A 17,936-nucleotide genomic window follows, 5' to 3' on the forward strand; every position below is an offset into this window, starting at 1 on the left:
TTCAAAACACCTTTAAGTCTAACATGCTTCCTATGCATAGGAATCTTGTAAATAAACAAGTTCATGAAGAGCAAAGTAACAAGCATAGGAAGATAAAACAAGTATAGCTTCAAAAATTTCAGCACATAGAGAGGTGTTTTAGTAACATGAAAATTTCTACAACCATATTTTCCTCTCTCATAATAACTTTCAGTAGTATCATGAGCAAACTCAACAATATAACTATCACATAAAGCATTCTTATCATGAGTCTCATGCATAAAATTATTACTCTCCACATAAGCATAATAAATTTTATTAGTTGTTATGGGAGCAAATTCAACAAAGTAGCTATCATATATAGGAGGTATATTGTAATCATAATCAAATTTATCCTCCATAACAGGTGGTACCAAAAGACTACTATCATTATAATCATCATAAATAGGAGGTAGAGTATCATCAAAGTAAATTTTCTCCTCAATGCTTGCGGGACTAAAAAGATCATGCTCATCAAAACCAGCTTCCCCAAGCTTAGAATTTTCCATATCATTAGCAACAATGGTGTTCAAAGTGTTCATATTAATATGTTCCATGGGTTTTTTAATTTTCGGATCAAACCATCCATGTCTTAAATCAGGAAATAGAGTAAAAAGCTCATTGTTGTCCATTATGCCAAACTAGTGTAAACAAGAAACAAAAAGATGCAATTGCAGGATCTAAAGGAAATAGCTTCGAGTACTTACAACGCCGGAAAATAGCTTAGTAGCCGAGATACGGAGTGTGAGTACCTTTTACCTTTCCTCCCCGGCAACGGCGCCAGAAAATTAGCTTGATGTCTACGTTCCCCCTCCTTTCCTGTAGACAGTGTTGGGCCTCCAAGAGCAGAGGTTTGTAGAACAGCAGCAAGTTTTCCCTTAAGTGGATCACCCAAGGTTTATCGAACTCAGGGAGGAAGAGGTCAAAGATATCCCTCTCATGCAACCCTGCAACCACAAAGCAAGAAGTCTCTTATGTCTCCAACACACCTAATAGGTGCACTAGTTCGGCGAAGAGATAGTGAAATACAGGTGGTATGAATATATATGAGCAGTAGCAACGGTGCGAGAAAATAGCTTCTTTGGCGTGTAGTTGATGGTGGTAGTATTACAGCGGTAGTAACGCAAGAAAACGGTAAACCAGCCGCGATAGCAGTTTTTAGGATCAAGGCCTCGGGATTACCCTTTCACTAGTGGACACTCTCAACATTGATCACATAACAGAATAGATAAATGCATACTCTACACTCTTGTTGGATGATGAACACATTGCGTAGGATTACACGAACCCTCAATGCCGGAGTTAACAAGCTCCACAATTTGTTCATATTTTAGTAACCTTGTAGTGTAAGATAGATCAACAGATTAAACCAAGTACTAACATAGCATGCACACTGTCACCTTCATGCATATGTAGGAGGAATAGATCACATCAATATTATCATAGCAATAGTTAACTTCGCAATCTACAAGAGATCATGATCATAGCATAAACCAAGTACTAACACGGTGCACACACTGTCACCTTTACACACGTGCAGGAGGAATAAAACTACTTTAATAACTTTGCTAGAGTAGCACATAGATAGTAGTGATACAAAACTCATATGAATCTCAATCATGTAAAGCAGCTCATGAGATTATTGTATTGAGGTACATGGAAGAGAGATGAACCACATAGCTACCGGTACAGCCCCGAGCCTCGATGGAGAACTACTCCCTCCTCATGGGAGCAGCAGCGGTGATGAAGATGGCGGTGGAGATGGCAGCGGTGTCGATGGAGAAGCCTTCCGGGGGCACTTCCCCGCTCCGGCAGCGTGCCGGAACAGAGATCCTGTCCCCCAGATCTTGGCTTCGCGATGGCGGCGGCTCTGGAAGGTTTCTGTGGGTTTCGTCGAACGCATCAGGGTTTTCGCGATGGAGGCTTTATATAGGCGAAGAGGCGGCGCAGGAGGGCTTCTGGGGGGCCCACACTATAGGGTGGCGCGGGCCCCCCCCTGGCCGCGCCGGCCTAGGGTTTGGGTGGCCTGTGCCCCCTCCCTGGTAGCTCTCGGGTGTTCTGGATGGTTCCGGGAAAAATAGGAACCTGGGCGTTGATTTCGTCCGATTCCGAGAATATTTCGTTACTAGGATTTCTGAAACCAAAAACAGCAGAAAACGAGAGCGGCACTTCGGCATCTTGTTAATAGGTTAGTTCCAGAAAATGCACGAATATGACATAAAGTGTGCATAAAACATGTAGATAACATCAATAATGTGGCATGGAACATAAGAAATTATCGATACGTCGGAGACGTATCACACGTCTAAGATAACTACGTTGCTCGCCATCAAAAAGGCTTCAGTACGAGCAACGCATGAACGGCGAATAAACTTGTACTGCCTAGATCGCAAGATGCGATCTAGGCAGCATGATGCTTACCCGGAAGAAACCCTCGAGACAAGGGAATTGGCGATGCGCCTAGATTGGTTTGTGGTGAACGTGATTGTTGTTTATTCCATAAACCCTAGATACATATTTATAGTCCGTAGACTTTCTAACGTGGGAATAATCCCAACCGGGCACGAGCCAAACTCTATCTAATCGATACGTATCCTACTATATTACAGATACACGGGCAAACTAGCCCAAACTTTGCATATAAGGTCGATTCACGTATTTTTTCCATGTATATTCTTCAAGCCCATCTTGATCGCGGCCCACCTCTGATCCGGTCAAATTCTGGTGATAACAGAAGGTATTTCCATTTATCTCGTACCCCTGGAAAGTCACTATAGTCGAAGATGGTGACCCGGCCAACATGTACAACTGATCTACAATATCGTTGTTATTAATGAGATGTTATCGGAGCCAACCGCCGAATGTCTGCATATGTTTATGCGTAATCCAGTCTTCAGACTGCCCCAGATGTTCGGAGCGTACAATATTCTTGTGATCAGTGATATACGGGGCCACCAAGGTGGAACTTTGTAGAACTGTGTAGTGTGCTTGAGTGAAAGAAATGCCGTCCCTACATATCATTGATTTCCTTCCTAGCGTGCCTTTTCCACTTAGTCGCCCCTCATGTCGCGATTCAGGAACACCAATCGACTTAAGGTCAGGAATGAAGTCAACACAGAACTCGATGACCTCCTCTGTTCCATAGCCCTTGGAGATGCTTCCTTCTGGCCTAGCACGGTTATGAACATATTTCTTTAAGACCCCCATGAACCTCTCGAAGGGGAACATATTGTGTAGAAAGACAGGACCGAGGATGGCAATCTCTTCGACAAGGTGAACCAGGAGATGTGTCATAATATTGAAGAAGGATGGTGGAAACACCAACTCAAAGCTAACAAGACATTGCACCACATCCTTCTGTAACCTTGGAAGACTAGCTGGATCGATTACCTTCTGAGATATCGCATTAAGGAATGCACATAGCTTCACAATGGGTATTCGAACATTTTCCGGCAGAAGCCCCCTCAGTGCAACCGGAAGCAACTGCGTCATAATAATGTGGCAGTCATGCGACTTCAGGTTCTGGAATGTTTTCTTCTCCATATTTATAATTCCCTTTATATTGGAGGAGAAGCCAGACGGGACCTTGATACTGTAAAGGACTTCAAAAAAGATATCCTTCTCTGCTTTGGTAAGAGCGTAGCTGGTAGGATTTAAGCGACTCCCTGTATCCTTGTAATCCTGTTCTTGCTTGTCTTTTGGGACTTTCATACGATACTGGTCCTCCCGTGCTTCTGGTGTATCTTTTGTCTTCCCATACACGCCTAAGAAGCCTAGCAGGTTCACGCAAAGATTCTTCGTCACGTGCATCACGTCGATTGAAGAGCGGACCTCTAGGACTTTCCAATAGGGTAGATCCCAAAATATAGATTTTTTCTTCCACATGGGTGCGTGTCCGGTAACGTATTCGGAACAGATTGACCGCCAGGACCCTTTCCAAAGATTACTTTTATATCCTTGACCATATCAAGTAAAGCATCACCGGTACGGAGTTCAGGCTTCACCCGGCGATCTGCCTCACCTCCGAAATGATTGCATTTCTTTCTGACGAGGTGCCTCTTTGGAAGAAATCGAAGATGCCCCAGGTACACAACCTTTTTACATTTATGCAAATAGGCACCTTCGGTCTCATCTAAACAGTGCGTGCATGCATTGTATCCCTTGTTTGTCTGTCCTGAAAGGTTACTAAGAGCAGGCCAATCATTGATGGTCACGAAAAGCAACGCTCGTAGGTTAAATGACTCCTGTTTGTACTCATCCCATGCATGTACACCTGGTTTGCTCCACAACTGTAAGAGTTCTTCAAATAATGGCTGTAGGTACACATGAATGTCGTTTCCGGGTTGCTTTGGGCCTTGGATGAGCACTGGCATCATAATGAACTTCCGCTTCATGCACAACCAAGGCGGAAGGTTATAGATACATAGAGTTACAGGCCAAGTGCTATGACTGCAGCTCTGCTCCCCAAAAGGATTCATTCCATCTGTACTTAGGCCAAATCTTAAGTTCCTCGCGTCATCTGCAAAATCCGGGAACTCTCTATCGATTGTCCTCCACTGCGACCCATCAGCGGGGTGTCTCAGCATCTCGTCTTTCTTACGGTCTTCTTTGTGCCATCGCAACAACCTGGCATGCTCTTTATTTCTGAACAGACGTTTCAACCGTGGTATTATAGGAGCATACCACATAACCTTGGCAGGAACCCTCTTCCTAGGAGGCTCGCCCTCAACATCACCAGGGTCATATCGCCTGATCTTATACCGAAGTGCAGTGCATACCGGACATTTTTCCAAATTTTCATACTCAGCGCGGTAGAGGATGCAGTCATTAATGCATGCATGTATCTTCAGCACCTCTAATCCTAGAGGGCAGAGAACCTTCTTTGCTTCGTACGTACTGTCAGGCAATTCGTTATTCTTTGGAAACCTCCTCTTCATTATTTTCAGTAACTTCTCAAATGGCTTGTCACATATACCAGCCTCTGCCTTCCATTGGAGCAACTCCAGGGTGGCACCGAGCTTTGTGTTGTCATCTTCGCAATTTGGGTATAACTTCTTTTTGTGATCATCTAACATGCCCTTTAACTTTCGCTTCTCGTTTTCTGTTTCTGCATCTCTGTGTGCATCGACGATGGCAACGAAGATCATCATCAACGGGCTCATCTGATGCCTCTTCATCTTGATCACCTCCTCCTGCATCTTCATCTTCATCATGCCCTGTTGCAGTATCACCGTAGTTAGGGTACATATCATCATCCTCTTCTTCTTCTTCGTCATCTTCCATCATAACCCCTCTTTCTCCATGCTTGGTCCAACAATTATAGCTGGGCATGAAACCTTTCCAAAGCAGGTGGGAGTGAATGACTTTCCATTCAGGGTATTGCTTCAAGTTATGGCAATCAACACATGGACAACACATAAAACCATCCACCTGTGGGTTTTCCTGAGCCACACGGATAAATTCTTCCAGGCCCGATCTGAACTCGGGTAGACGTCGGTCAACGTACATCCATTGCCGCCGGTTCATCTACATCAAATAATTAATTAAGTTTATCAATAAACAATTACAAAACATCATAATATTTATAAATAGTGGAAATTAGCACCGTACAAATGAAAGGGTAAAGTTGTTGCTGATACGTCTCCGACGTATCGATAATTTCTTATGTTCCATGCCACATTATTGATGATATCTACATGTTTTATGCATACTTTATGTCATATTTATGTGTTTTCCGGAACTAACCTATTGACGAGATGCCGAAGTGCCAGTTCCTGTTTTCTGCTGTTTTTGGTTTCAGAAATCCTAGTAAGGAAATATTCTCGGAATTGGACGAAGTCAATGCCCAGGGGCCTATTTTCACACGAAGCTTCCAGAACACCCGAGAGTCACCAGAGGGGGGCCACAGGGGCCCCAGATGACAGGCTGGCGCGGCCAGAGGGGGGGCCGCGCCGCCTTAGTGTCTGGTGGCCCCACAAGCCCCCTGATGTCGCCCTTCCGCCTACTTAAAGCCTCCGTCGTGAAAACCCTATCACGATTGACGAAACCAGAGAAAACCTTCTAGAGCCGCCGCCATCGCGAAGCCAAGATCTGGGGGACAGGAGTCTCTGTTCCGGCACCCTGCCGGGACGGGGAAGTGCCCCCGGAAGGCTTCTCCATCGACACCACCGCCATCTTCATCACCGCTGCTGTCTCCCATGAGGAGGGAGTAGTTCTCCATCGAGGCTCGGGGCTGTACCGGTAGCTATGTGGTTCATCTCTCTCCTATGTACTTCAATACAATAATCTCATGAGCTGCCTTACATGATTGAGATTCATATGATGATGCTTGTAATCTAGATGTCATTATGCTAGTCAAGTGGATTTTACTTATGTGATCTCCGGAGACTCCTTGTCCCACGTGTGTAAAGGTGACAGTGTGTGCACCGTGTGGGTCTCTTAGGCTATATTTCACAGAATACTTATTCACTGTTATGAAGAGCATAGTGAAGTGCTTATTTATATCTCTTTATGATTGCAATGTGGTTTGTATCACTATTCATCTATGTGCTACTCTAGTGATGTTATTAAAGTAGTTTATTCCTCCTGCACGGTGTAATGGTGACAGTGTGTGCATCGTATAGTACTTGGCGTAGGCTATGATTGTGATCTCTTGTAGATTATGAAGTTAACTATTGCTATGATGGTATTGATGTGATCTATGCCTCCTTTCGTAGTGTGATGGTGACAGTGTGCATGCTATGTTAGTACTTGGTTTGGTTATGTTGATCTGTCATGCACTCTAAGATTATTTAAACATGAACATCGAATATTGTGGAGCTTGTTAACTCCGGCATTGAGGGTTCGTGTAATCCTACACAGTTAGTGGTGTTCATCATCCAACAAGAGGGTGCAGAGTCTAGCATCTATCTATTTATTCTGTTATGTGATCAATGTTGAGAGTGTCCACTAGTGAAAGTATGATCCCTAGGCCTTGTTCCTAAATACTGCTATCGCTGCTTGTTTACTGTTTTACTGCATCTGTACTTTCTGCAATATTACCACCATCAACCACACGCCAGCAAGCACTTTTCTGGCGCCGTTACTACTGCTTATATTTATTCATACCACCTGTATTTCACTATCTCTTCGCCGAACTAGTGCGCCTATTAGGTGTGTTGGGGACACAAGAGACTTCTTGCTTTGTGGTTGCAGGGTTGCTTGAGAGGGATATCTTTGACCTCTTCCTCCCTGAGTTCGATAAACCTTGGGTGATCCACTTAAGGGAAACTTGCTGCTGTTCTAAAAACCTCTGCTCTTGGAGGCCCAACACTGTCTACAGGAAAAGAAGCGTGAGTAGACATCAAGCTATTTTCTGGCGCCGTTGCCGGGGAGGAAAGGTAAAAGGCACTCATACTCCGGTTCCAGGTAACAGTACTTTTCTGGCGCCATTGTGTGTGTGCTCGAAGCTATTTCCTTTAGATCCTGCAATTGCATCTTTTTGTTTCTTGTTTACACTAGTTTGGCATAATGGACAACAATGAGCTTCTTATTCTATTTCCTGATTTAAGACATGGATGGTTTGATCCGAAAATTAAAAAACCCATGGAACATATTAGTATGAACACTTTGAACACTATTGTTGCTAATGCTATGGAAAATTCTAAGCTTGGGGAAGCTGGTTGTGATGAGCATGATATTTTTAGTCCCCCAAGCATTGAGGAGAAAATTTTCTTTGATGATACTTTGCCTCCTATTTATGATGATTATAATGATAGTAGTCTTTTGCTTCCACCTACTATGGAGGATAAATTTGATTATGATTACAATATGCCTCCTAGATTTGATGATAGCTACTATGTTGATTTTGCTCCCACTACAATCAATAAGAATGACTATGCTTATGATGGGAGTAGTAATTATTTTATGCATGAGACTCATGATAAGAATGCTTTATGTGATAGTTATATTGTTGAGTTTGTTTATGATGCTACTGAAAATCTTTATGAGAGAGGAAAATAGGGTTGTAGAAATTTTCATGTTACTAAAACACCTCTCTATATGATGAAATTTTTGAAGCTACACTTGTTTTATCTTCCTATGCTTGTCACTTTGCTCTTCATGAACTTGTTTATTTACAAGATTCCTTTTCATAGGAAGCATGTTAGACTTAAATTTGTTTTGAATTTGCCTCTTGATGCTCTCTTTTGCTTCAAATACTATTTCTTGCGAGTGCATCATTAAAACTGCTAAGCCTATCTTAATGGCTATAAAGAAAGAACTTCTTGGGAGATAACCCATGTGTTTATTTTGCTACAGTACTTTGTTTTATATTTGTGTCTTGAAGTTGTTACTACTATAGCAACATCTCCTTATCTTAGTTTTATTGCATTGTTGTGCCAAGTAAAGTCTCTAATAGAAGGATGATACTAGATTTGGATTACTGCGCAGAAACAGATTTCTTTGCTGTCACGAATTTGGGTCTAATTCTCTGTAGGTAACTCAGAAAATTATGCCACTTTACGTGAGTGATCCTCAGATATGTACGCAACTTTCATTAGTTTTAAGTTTTCTCATCTGAGCAAGTCTGGTGCCTCTAAAAAATTTGTCTTTACGGACTGTTCTGTTTTGACAGATTCTGCCTTTTATTTCGCATTGTCTCTTTTGCTGTATTGGATGGATTTCTTTGTTCCATTAACCTCCAGTAGCTTTGTGCAATATCCATAAGTGTTAAGAATGATTGTGTCACCTCTGAACATGTGAATTTTTGATTATGCACTAACCCTCTAATGAGTTTGTTTCGAGTTTGGTGTGGAGGAAGTTTTCAAGGGTCAAGAGAGGAGGATGATATAATGTGATCAAGGAGAGTGAAAGCTCTAAGCTTGGGGATGCCCCCGTGGTTCATCCCTGCATATTTCAAGAAGACTCAAGCATCTAAGCTTGGGGATGCCCAAGGCATCCCCTTCTTCATCGACAAAACTATCAGGTTCCTTCTCTTGAAACTATATTTTTATTCGGTCACATCTTATGTACTTTGGAGCGTCTGTGTGCTTTTGTTTTTGTTTTTGTTTGAATAAATGCTTGTGTGGGAGAGAGACACGCTCCGCTGGTTCATATGAACACATGTGTTCTTAGCTTTTAATTTTCATGGCGAAGGTTGAAACTGCTTCGTTAATTGTTATATGGTTGGAAACGGAAAATGCTACATGTAGTAATTGCTAAAATGTCTTGGATAATGTGATACTTGGCAATTGTTGTGCTCATGTTTAAGATCTTGCATCATATACTTTGCACCTATTAATGAAGAAATACATAGAGCTTGCTAAAATTTGGTTTGCATGATTGGTCTCTCTAAGTCTAGATATTTTCTGGTGAGGGTTTGAACAACAAGGAAGACAGTGTAGAGTCTTATAATGCTTTCAATATGTCTTTTATGTGAATTTTGCTGTACCGGTTCATACTTTAGTTTGCTTCAAATAACCTTGCTAGCCTAAGCCATGTATTGAGAGGGAATACTTCTCGTGCATCCAAAATCCTTGAGCCAACCACTATGCCATTTGTGTCCACCATACCTACCTACTACATGGTATTTCTCCGCCATTCCAAAGTAAATTGCTTGAGTGCTACCTTTAAAATTTCCATTCTTCACCTTTACAATATATAGCTCATGGGACAAATAGCTTAAAAACTATTGTGGTATTGAATATGTACTTATGCACTTTATCTCTTATTAAGTTGCTTGTTGTGCGATAACCATGTTCCTGGGGACGCCATCAACTATTTCTTTGTTGAATATCATGTGAGTTGCTATGCATGTTCGTCTTGTCTGAAGTAAGAGTGATTTATCATGATCAAATGGTTTGAGTATGCATATTGTTAGAGAAGAGCATTGGGCCGCTAACTAAAGCCATGATCCATGGTGGAAGTTTCAGTTTGGACAACAAACCTCAATCTCTTATGAGAATATTATCTGTTGTTGAATGCTTATGCATTAAAGAGGAGTCCATTATCTGTTGTCTATGTTGTCCCGGTATGGATGTCTAAGTTGGGAATAACCAAAAGCGAGAAATCCAATGCGAGCTTTCTCCTTAGACCTTTGTACAGGCGGCATAGAGGTACCCCTTTGTGACACTTGGTTGAAACATGTGCTATGCTATGATAATCCATGTAAATCCAAGCTAATTAGGACAAGGTGCGGGCACTATTAGTATACTATGCACGAGGCTTGCAACTTGTAAGATATAATTTACATGATACATATGCTTTATTACTACCGTTGACAAAATTGTTTCTTGTTTTTAAAACCAAAGCTCTAGCACAAATATAGCAATCGATGCTTTCCTCTTTGAAGGACCTTTCTTTTACTTTTATGTTGAGACAGTTCACCTATCTCTTTCCACCTCAAGAAGCAAACACTTGTGTGAACTGTGCATTGATTCCTACATACTTGCATATTGCACTTGTTATATTACTTTGCATTGACAACTATCCATGAGATATACATGTTACAAGTTGAAAGCAACCGCTGAAACTTAATCTTCCTTTGTGTTGCTTCAATACCTTTACTTTGAATTATTGCTTTATGAGTTAACTCTTATGCAAGACTTATTGATGCTTGTCTTGAAGTACTATTCATGAAAAGTCTTTGCTTTATGATTCATTTGTTTACTCATGTCATTACCATTGTTTTGATCGCTGCATTCATTACATATGCTTACAATAGTATGATCAAGATTATGATGGCATGTCACTCCAGAAATTATCTTTGTTATCGTTTACCTGCTCGGGACGAGCAGGAACTAAGCTTGGGGATGCTGATACGTCTCCGACGTATCGATAATTTTTTATGTTCCATGCCACATTATTGATGATATCTACATGTTTTATGCATACTTTATGTCATATTTATGCGTTTTCCGGAACTAACCTATTAACGAGATGCCGAAGTGCCAGTTGCTGTTTTCTGCTGTTTTTGGTTTCAGAAATCCTAGTAAGGAAATATTCTCGGAATTGGACGAAATCAACGCCCAGGGGCCTATTTTCACACGAAGCTTCCAGAACACCCGAGAGTCGCTAGAGGGGGGCCACAGGGGCCCAGATGACAGGCTGGCGCGGCCAGAGGGGGGGCCGCGCCGCCTTAGTGTCTGGTGGCCCCACAAGCCCCCTGACGTCGCCCTTCCGCCTACTTAAAACCTCCGTCGTGAAAACCCTATCACGATTGACGAAACCAGAGAAAACCTTCCAGAGCCGCCGCCATCGCGAAGCCAAGATCTGGGGGACAGGAGTCTCTGTTCCGGCACCCTGCCGGGACGGGGAAGTGCCCCCGGAAGGTTTCTCCATCGACACCACCGCCATCTTCATCACCGCTGCTGTCTCCCATGAGGAGGGAGTAGTTCTCCATCGAGGCTTGGGGCTGTACCGGTAGCTATGTGGTTCATCTCTCTCCTATGTACTTCAATACAATAATCTCATGAGCTGCCTTACATGATTGAGATTCATATGATGATGCTTGTAATCTAGATGTCATTATGCTAGTCAAGTGGATTTTACTTATGTGATCTCCGGAGACTCCTTGTCCCACGTGTGTAAAGGTGACAGTGTGTGCACCGTGTGGGTCTCTTAGGCTATATTTCACAGAATACTTATTCACTGTTATGAAGAGCATAGTGAAGTGCTTATTTATATCTCTTTATGATTGCAATGTGTTTTGTATCACTATTCATCTATGTGCTACTCTAGTGATGTTATTAAAGTAGTTTATTCCTCCTGCACGGTGTAATGGTGACAGTGTGTGCATCGTATAGTACTTGGCGTAGGCTATGATTGTGATCTCTTGTAGATTATGAAGTTAACTATTGCTATGATGGTATTGATGTGATCTATGCCTCCTTTCGTAGTGTGATGGTGACAGTGTGCATGCTATGTTAGTACTTGGTTTGGTTATGTTGATCTGTCATGCACTCTAAGATTATTTAAACATGAACATCGAATATTGTGGAGCTTGTTAACTCCGGCATTGAGGGTTCGTGTAATCCTACACAGTTAGTGGTGTTCATCATCCAACAAGAGGGTGCAGAGTCTAGCATCTATCTATTTATTCTGTTATGTGATTAATGTTGAGAGTGTCCACTAGTGAAAGTATGATCCCTAGGCCTTGTTCCTAAATACTGCTATCGCTGCTTGTTTACTGTTTTACTGCATCTGTACTTCCTGCAATATTACCACCATCACAGCAAGCACTTTTCTGGCGCCGTTACTACTGCTTATATTTATTCATACCACCTGTATTTCACTATCTCTTCGCCGAACTAGTGCACCTATTAGGTGTGTTGGGGACACAAGAGACTTCTTGCTTTGTGGTTGCAGGGTTGCTTGAGAGGGATATCTTTGACCTCTTCCTCCCTGAGTTCGATAAACCTTGGGTGATCCACTTAAGGGAAACTTGCTGCTGTTCTACAAACCTCTGCTCTTGGAGGCCCAACACTGTCTACAGGAAAAGAAGCGTGAGTAGACAGAGAAATGCAATTTGGCTCATAGGAGCATATGCTCCCATTATGTGAATCCATATTTCAAAGTGTCAAAAAATTCTAAACTAAAATTTTACATATACATCTAGACATTTTATGTTGGTACACAAGTTTTCAGAAAAAACTAAAAACAATTGTGGCTCCTGTAAAAAAGACAAGTTTTGATGCTATAACACGACTACGTACATGATATTTTTTTGTCTTTTTTGTACACGCCATATAAAATGTTGTTTCTCCACGAAAATTTGTGCACTAACATAGAATGTCACGATGTACACCAACAAATTTATATCAGAATTTTTTAACATTTTTAAAATTGATTTTTAATTATTTTATATAATGAGAGCATTTGCTCCTATGAGCCAAATTGCCACCTCCGAGTAGAATCAGTTGCTTAAACCTTGATCGAGGAGGAAAGAAAGAGGAGAAAGCTTAAGTGTCGCTCCGGCACCTCATCTCATTTTTGTTGGGTGTAAAATCAAGCGGCATCACTCTCTCACACATTTCATCGAGCACCTTATGTGCATGCCAAAGAGAAGCAACTTAGCACTCAACACACACACCTTCTCCTAGCAAAAATGAAGTGAGTGGGCTGTTTGGCCGGGTAGCTGAGCTGAAATAGGGCTGGGGACCTTTAGCACCGGCTCGTGTTACGAACCGGTGCAAATGGTCTATCTTTTGCACCGGTTCGTAACACGAACCAGTGCTAAAGGTTCCTCGGCTGACACGTGCCTGGCGACGAACCTTTTGCACCGGTTTGTGTTACGAACCGGTGCAAAAGATAGATTATTTGCACCGGTTCGTAACACGAACCGGTGCTAACGGTCCCTCTGCCTGCTGTGCCCCACGAACCGGTGCTAATGACCCCTTTTAGCACCGGTTCATGCCAAATCCGGTGCAAATGACATCTGGGGCAAAAAACCAAAGCCCTTGTTTCTACTAGTGGGTCCTCGCCGTTGCTTGTCTCCTCGTGCTGCTAGGCCAGCGCATGGGAAGGCACGTCTTCTCTTAGTAGTCTAAGTCATCTAGAGAGGATGATAAATAGCACAATAGATTATCTCTTATTGTCATTCCTTGCAATAAATAATAATTAATTACTTTTTGTTGGAGTACTAAGGGAAGACAAGTAGTACAATGGGGAAAATAATATTCTCTTATTTAGATCATCCCTTAGCTAAAGGAAGACAACCTTCTCTCCCTTCATTTTTCTCTCCTCCAACTAAATAAAAAAAACGTGGCAAGCGTAAGGAAAGACTGACATCACCCTATTGTACGTGCCATGAGTGACACCACCAGACTAACGTCAACCACGCAAAACGGATTTTATTCTTGTCCGAGTGTGACTGTTTTTTTCTTGCAGTTTGTTTTGTTTGATTTTCTTGCAGCTTCCAAAGTTCAGGACTTGTTGATTACAAAATGGACGCTCAAAGAGAGGCTTTTCAACCCTTCATTCCACCTCTCTCTATCTTACTCATGGCGTCCAACTACTTCCATTAATCTCTCACAATTTTGGTAGTTGTCAGCATCACATGCTAAAGTGTCTCGCTTTGGCGCTTCAGACCTCCTATCCCATTAGCGTCCGTGCAGCGTGCTAGTACACTCATCTTTCCTTTTAAGAGCTCCTTTGCACACGTCGGATAAACCATTGGGAGAGCCAGCCGCGGGGTATTCTGGCATGGAGCACAATGGAGGTCCTTAAAAAGTTGCAGCAATATCAAATCTGTGTTGTCGACGGATGAACTAACGCTGTTTGGCTTTATATGCAATCTTCGGTATCTACTACAAGTGTTTAGGTCATCTTTTTTTCATTTGGTGCTTTTATCCACCTTTGATCCCCACTCCACGCCTTGTCGCCGAGAGATGTTGTACTATGAGCTCTAAAGTTAATATAGTTTTTCCTGTTAAAAAAAAAGAGCTTGTGTGGCTCTCATTATTCTGGCTGGAATCAAGGAATTCATTTATAATTTCAAAGTTTAGCTTGTTTGGCTGCCATGGAATAGGCTACAGAATACATTTGAAATTTCATGGTTTTCATGCTATGCATAACCTTAGTTTCTTTTGGTGGCCTGACATTTATGTGCATTTGTCAAATACTAAAATGATATGCGCCTGTATGTACTCCTACGAATTTTTGAGTGTATGCGCCTGTACCGTACCGTGCTTTGCAACAAAGAGAAAATATGTGTTTTTTTTTAGAGGGACGGAGCGATGCCTTCTCATGGGCTTAACAAAGGTTGCAGGCGTAGTTAGCTTTTTATTTCTGGAGGGATTGCAGGCCTAGTTAGCATTGAACGGTTTCTACTTTCTGGTATCCATTCCATTAAAATGGAAGGCCTAAATACTTGATGACCCGCGTTAACGAGGCACTGGCCCAGCCCACGAGAGCCCGTTTGTAAACAAACAAATACCCTGCGGCACATCAAACTAATCGCAGCCGTCGGATCCCGCTGCCAAACCCTAGCGACGAAACCCCTCCTACTTAATCCGCTTTCTCACTTCCTTCACCGCCGCCGCCTCTCGTCATACCCCGCCGTCTCCTCTCCCCCGAAGCTAAGCTCAGCTCGTCGAGGTAAGCGGCCGTCGTCCGAACCCGTCGCCGTCCTGTCCCTTCCCCGTCTCGATCTGACAGACCGTTGTTCGTCCGCGACCGTGCAGATGGCGTCCGAGGCGGCGAAGGTGGTGGTGCCGGAGTCGGTGCTCCGCAAGAGGAAGAGGGAGGAGCTCTGGGCCGCCGACAAGAAGGAGAAGGCCGTCGCCGAGAAGAAGCAGGCCGGCGAGAACCGCAAGGTCATCTTCGCCCGCGCCAAGCAGTACGCCGACGAGTACGATGCCCAGGTCAGATCGCTGCTCATGCCTCGCTCGATCCAGAGCCGTTCGTGGAGGCCGAGTTTATATTTTGAGCCACCAAGTTGCGTTCTGCGGATCTAGAACTGATTAGCCTTTGATTCGTTGTTCAGTGGACCGTGTACGCATTGCGTCCTAACTTCGATCTGTAGGTTTAGACTGGTTCGAGGGAAATTGATTATTGCCCATAACCATGCTGATCCTAGAAGTTAGAAATGCAATCTGTTTGTAACTAAACTTAGTTATGAATTTCAATGGGCTACCTTTTGTGTACAGGCGGCCAGCGCCTGTTGTACATATCACATGTTTTCGTGCCATGTTAGAACTAATGACCTATGATAGTTTATACATCCATGCAAGATGTATTCACACTTACCATTTTTATGATGTGTGCTATATATTATTGCCAGTAATGTGTTTCCTCTCATTTGGAATTGATGGAATGGTGATAGTTGTCTTGCTGTTATGATTGAGGCTCATGTGGTGCATCTACCCCTGGATACTGTTTGGTGTAGTTCCTATATCTATACCACCAGCAGATAGTTCCAATTTCTATACTGAGTTACCAATGACATGTTCGGAGTCCTATCAGATGAATCATTAATGAACTTTGCTCTAGGAGTGAGAGTTAATACTTTGTTAAGCACTGAACTGCAAATGGATATGCTAATGTGGTGTACTTTGCTCTAGCAGTGAAAGAGTTAATACTTTGTTAAGCACTGAACTGCAAATGGATATGCTTATGTGGGTGTTGTGAGCAGGACAAGGAGCTGGTGCAGCTTAAGCGTGAGGCCCGGCTGAAGGGTGGGTTCTATGTCAGTCCCGAGGCAAAGCTGCTCTTTGTTGTCCGTATCCGTGGGTAAGGCACCACCTTGCCACAATATATTGGTATATATATTGACATGGGAAATGTTTCATATTTGATATTAATTTTGGGAGTGTTTCCACTGCAGTATCAATGCCATGCACCCAAAGACAAAGAAGATCTTGCAGCTTCTGCGTTTGAGGCAGGTGGGTTGGTCAATTAGTTGCTTCTTTGATTTCATCTGTTGCTTAGAATGTGAAATACATCTGTGTTGACAGTTGTAGCTGCTGTTGTTTACTGTGCTAAATCTTTGCTTTTGCAGATCTTCAATGGTGTGTTCCTTAAGGTCAACAAGGCCACCATTAACATGCTCCGCAGGGTTGAGCCATATGTTGCATATGGGTATGTTGTTCACTTGAGTAATTGTTGTTCATCAGCTTAACTGTAATTGTTTTGATTTGACGAATTTATTAGTGTGGTATCAACTGTCTACTATACAATCTCACTACGTCAGGTTTTCTTGTTTAGCCATTCTGGTAGTTCAAACTCTTACTAAATGAGTAGAATGAAACGGACACCAAACCTGCATTTTATTCTGTCCACAGCTATTATATTTGTTTAGCTGTTGTCAAATGTTACAACATACATTAGGCAAGCATTTTTTCCTGTTTGTAGATCTATGAAACAAGATCTGTAGTGATTCAAGAGTTGGATGACTACATAATTGATATGACGCTGCATTGTTGCTAACCTGTATAATTTCCTCATTTTTTAGGTACCCTAACTTGAAGAGTGTTCGTGAATTGATCTACAAGCGGGGTTATGGAAAGCTCAACAAGCAAAGGATTCCTCTGTCCAACAACAAAGTCATTGAGGAGGTTTGAATCTTGAGCCTTGCTTCCCTTGTGGCTCTTCTATATTGCACATCCATACTAAGTTGATCATTGCCATTTTGTGTTAAACCAGGGCCTGGGGAAGCACAACATCATCTGCATTGAGGATCTTGTTCACGAGATCTTGACTGTTGGCCCACATTTCAAGGAGGCCAACAACTTCCTCTGGCCATTCAAGCTGAAGGCACCACTCGGTGGCCTGAAGAAGAAGAGGAACCACTATGTTGAGGGTGGTGATGCCGGTAACCGTGAGAACTACATCAACCAGCTCGTTAGAAGGATGAACTAGGTTGATCTGCATCCATAATGCCCTGCGCTCGAAGGATGTTCTCTGTGTTAATCTTATTTTACATTAGGAAGTGGATTATTAATATGCATGAAATTTTGGTATTCAGAACTGGACATGTGGATGAAAATCTGGCCTTTTATTTGAGACTGCAGAATTACATTCTGATGTGTATGCTTTTGTGCATTACTGTCTACCTTGTTTTGCTAGTAATAACGGTTGATCACCACCCTGTTGATTTGCTTGAGCACCATAAGTGATTTACCTTTTCAATTTTGTGAATTTGAAGGGGGCATTCCATTATTTCGAGTTCATTAGCATACCTACGTTAATCCAGTCCCCAGGCTAGACTATTCATAGGGTTGCAATATCCTGGTTAGTTAGCAGCTTGCTATCGCGCCGCATTTGTAGAAGTGTTGTTTTAGTCAGTAAACACAAAACTTGGGAAACAATATAATATTGATATATCATTTAATTGGGAGGTTGATTGGGTATAATTCGTGATTTTCCCACCATGCACATGCTCTGATCTCTCTTCAGATCTTTGGGCATAACGCATAACAAATCTGGGCCATATGTTAATA

At 42.5% G+C, this 17,936-nt stretch overlaps 1 protein-coding gene across 1 annotated transcript; it reads left to right on the plus strand.

Annotated features, from left to right (window-relative positions):
- Positions 1 to 14,953: 14,953 nt before the first annotated feature.
- LOC127336315 (large ribosomal subunit protein uL30y) lies at positions 14,954 to 17,499 on the plus strand. Its single transcript, XM_051363112.2, has 7 exons — positions 14,954 to 15,093; positions 15,180 to 15,359; positions 16,130 to 16,227; positions 16,322 to 16,379; positions 16,496 to 16,575; positions 16,949 to 17,051; positions 17,140 to 17,499. Exons 2-7 carry the CDS (start codon positions 15,180 to 15,182, stop codon positions 17,353 to 17,355), a joined length of 735 nt encoding a protein of 244 aa, XP_051219072.1. The 5' UTR covers positions 14,954 to 15,093; the 3' UTR covers positions 17,356 to 17,499.
- Positions 17,500 to 17,936: the final 437 nt, after the last annotated feature.

The sequence above is a fragment of the Lolium perenne genome, chromosome 2 (assembly GCF_019359855.2).
Source record: "Lolium perenne isolate Kyuss_39 chromosome 2, Kyuss_2.0, whole genome shotgun sequence".
Lineage (NCBI taxonomy): Eukaryota > Viridiplantae > Streptophyta > Magnoliopsida > Poales > Poaceae > Lolium > Lolium perenne.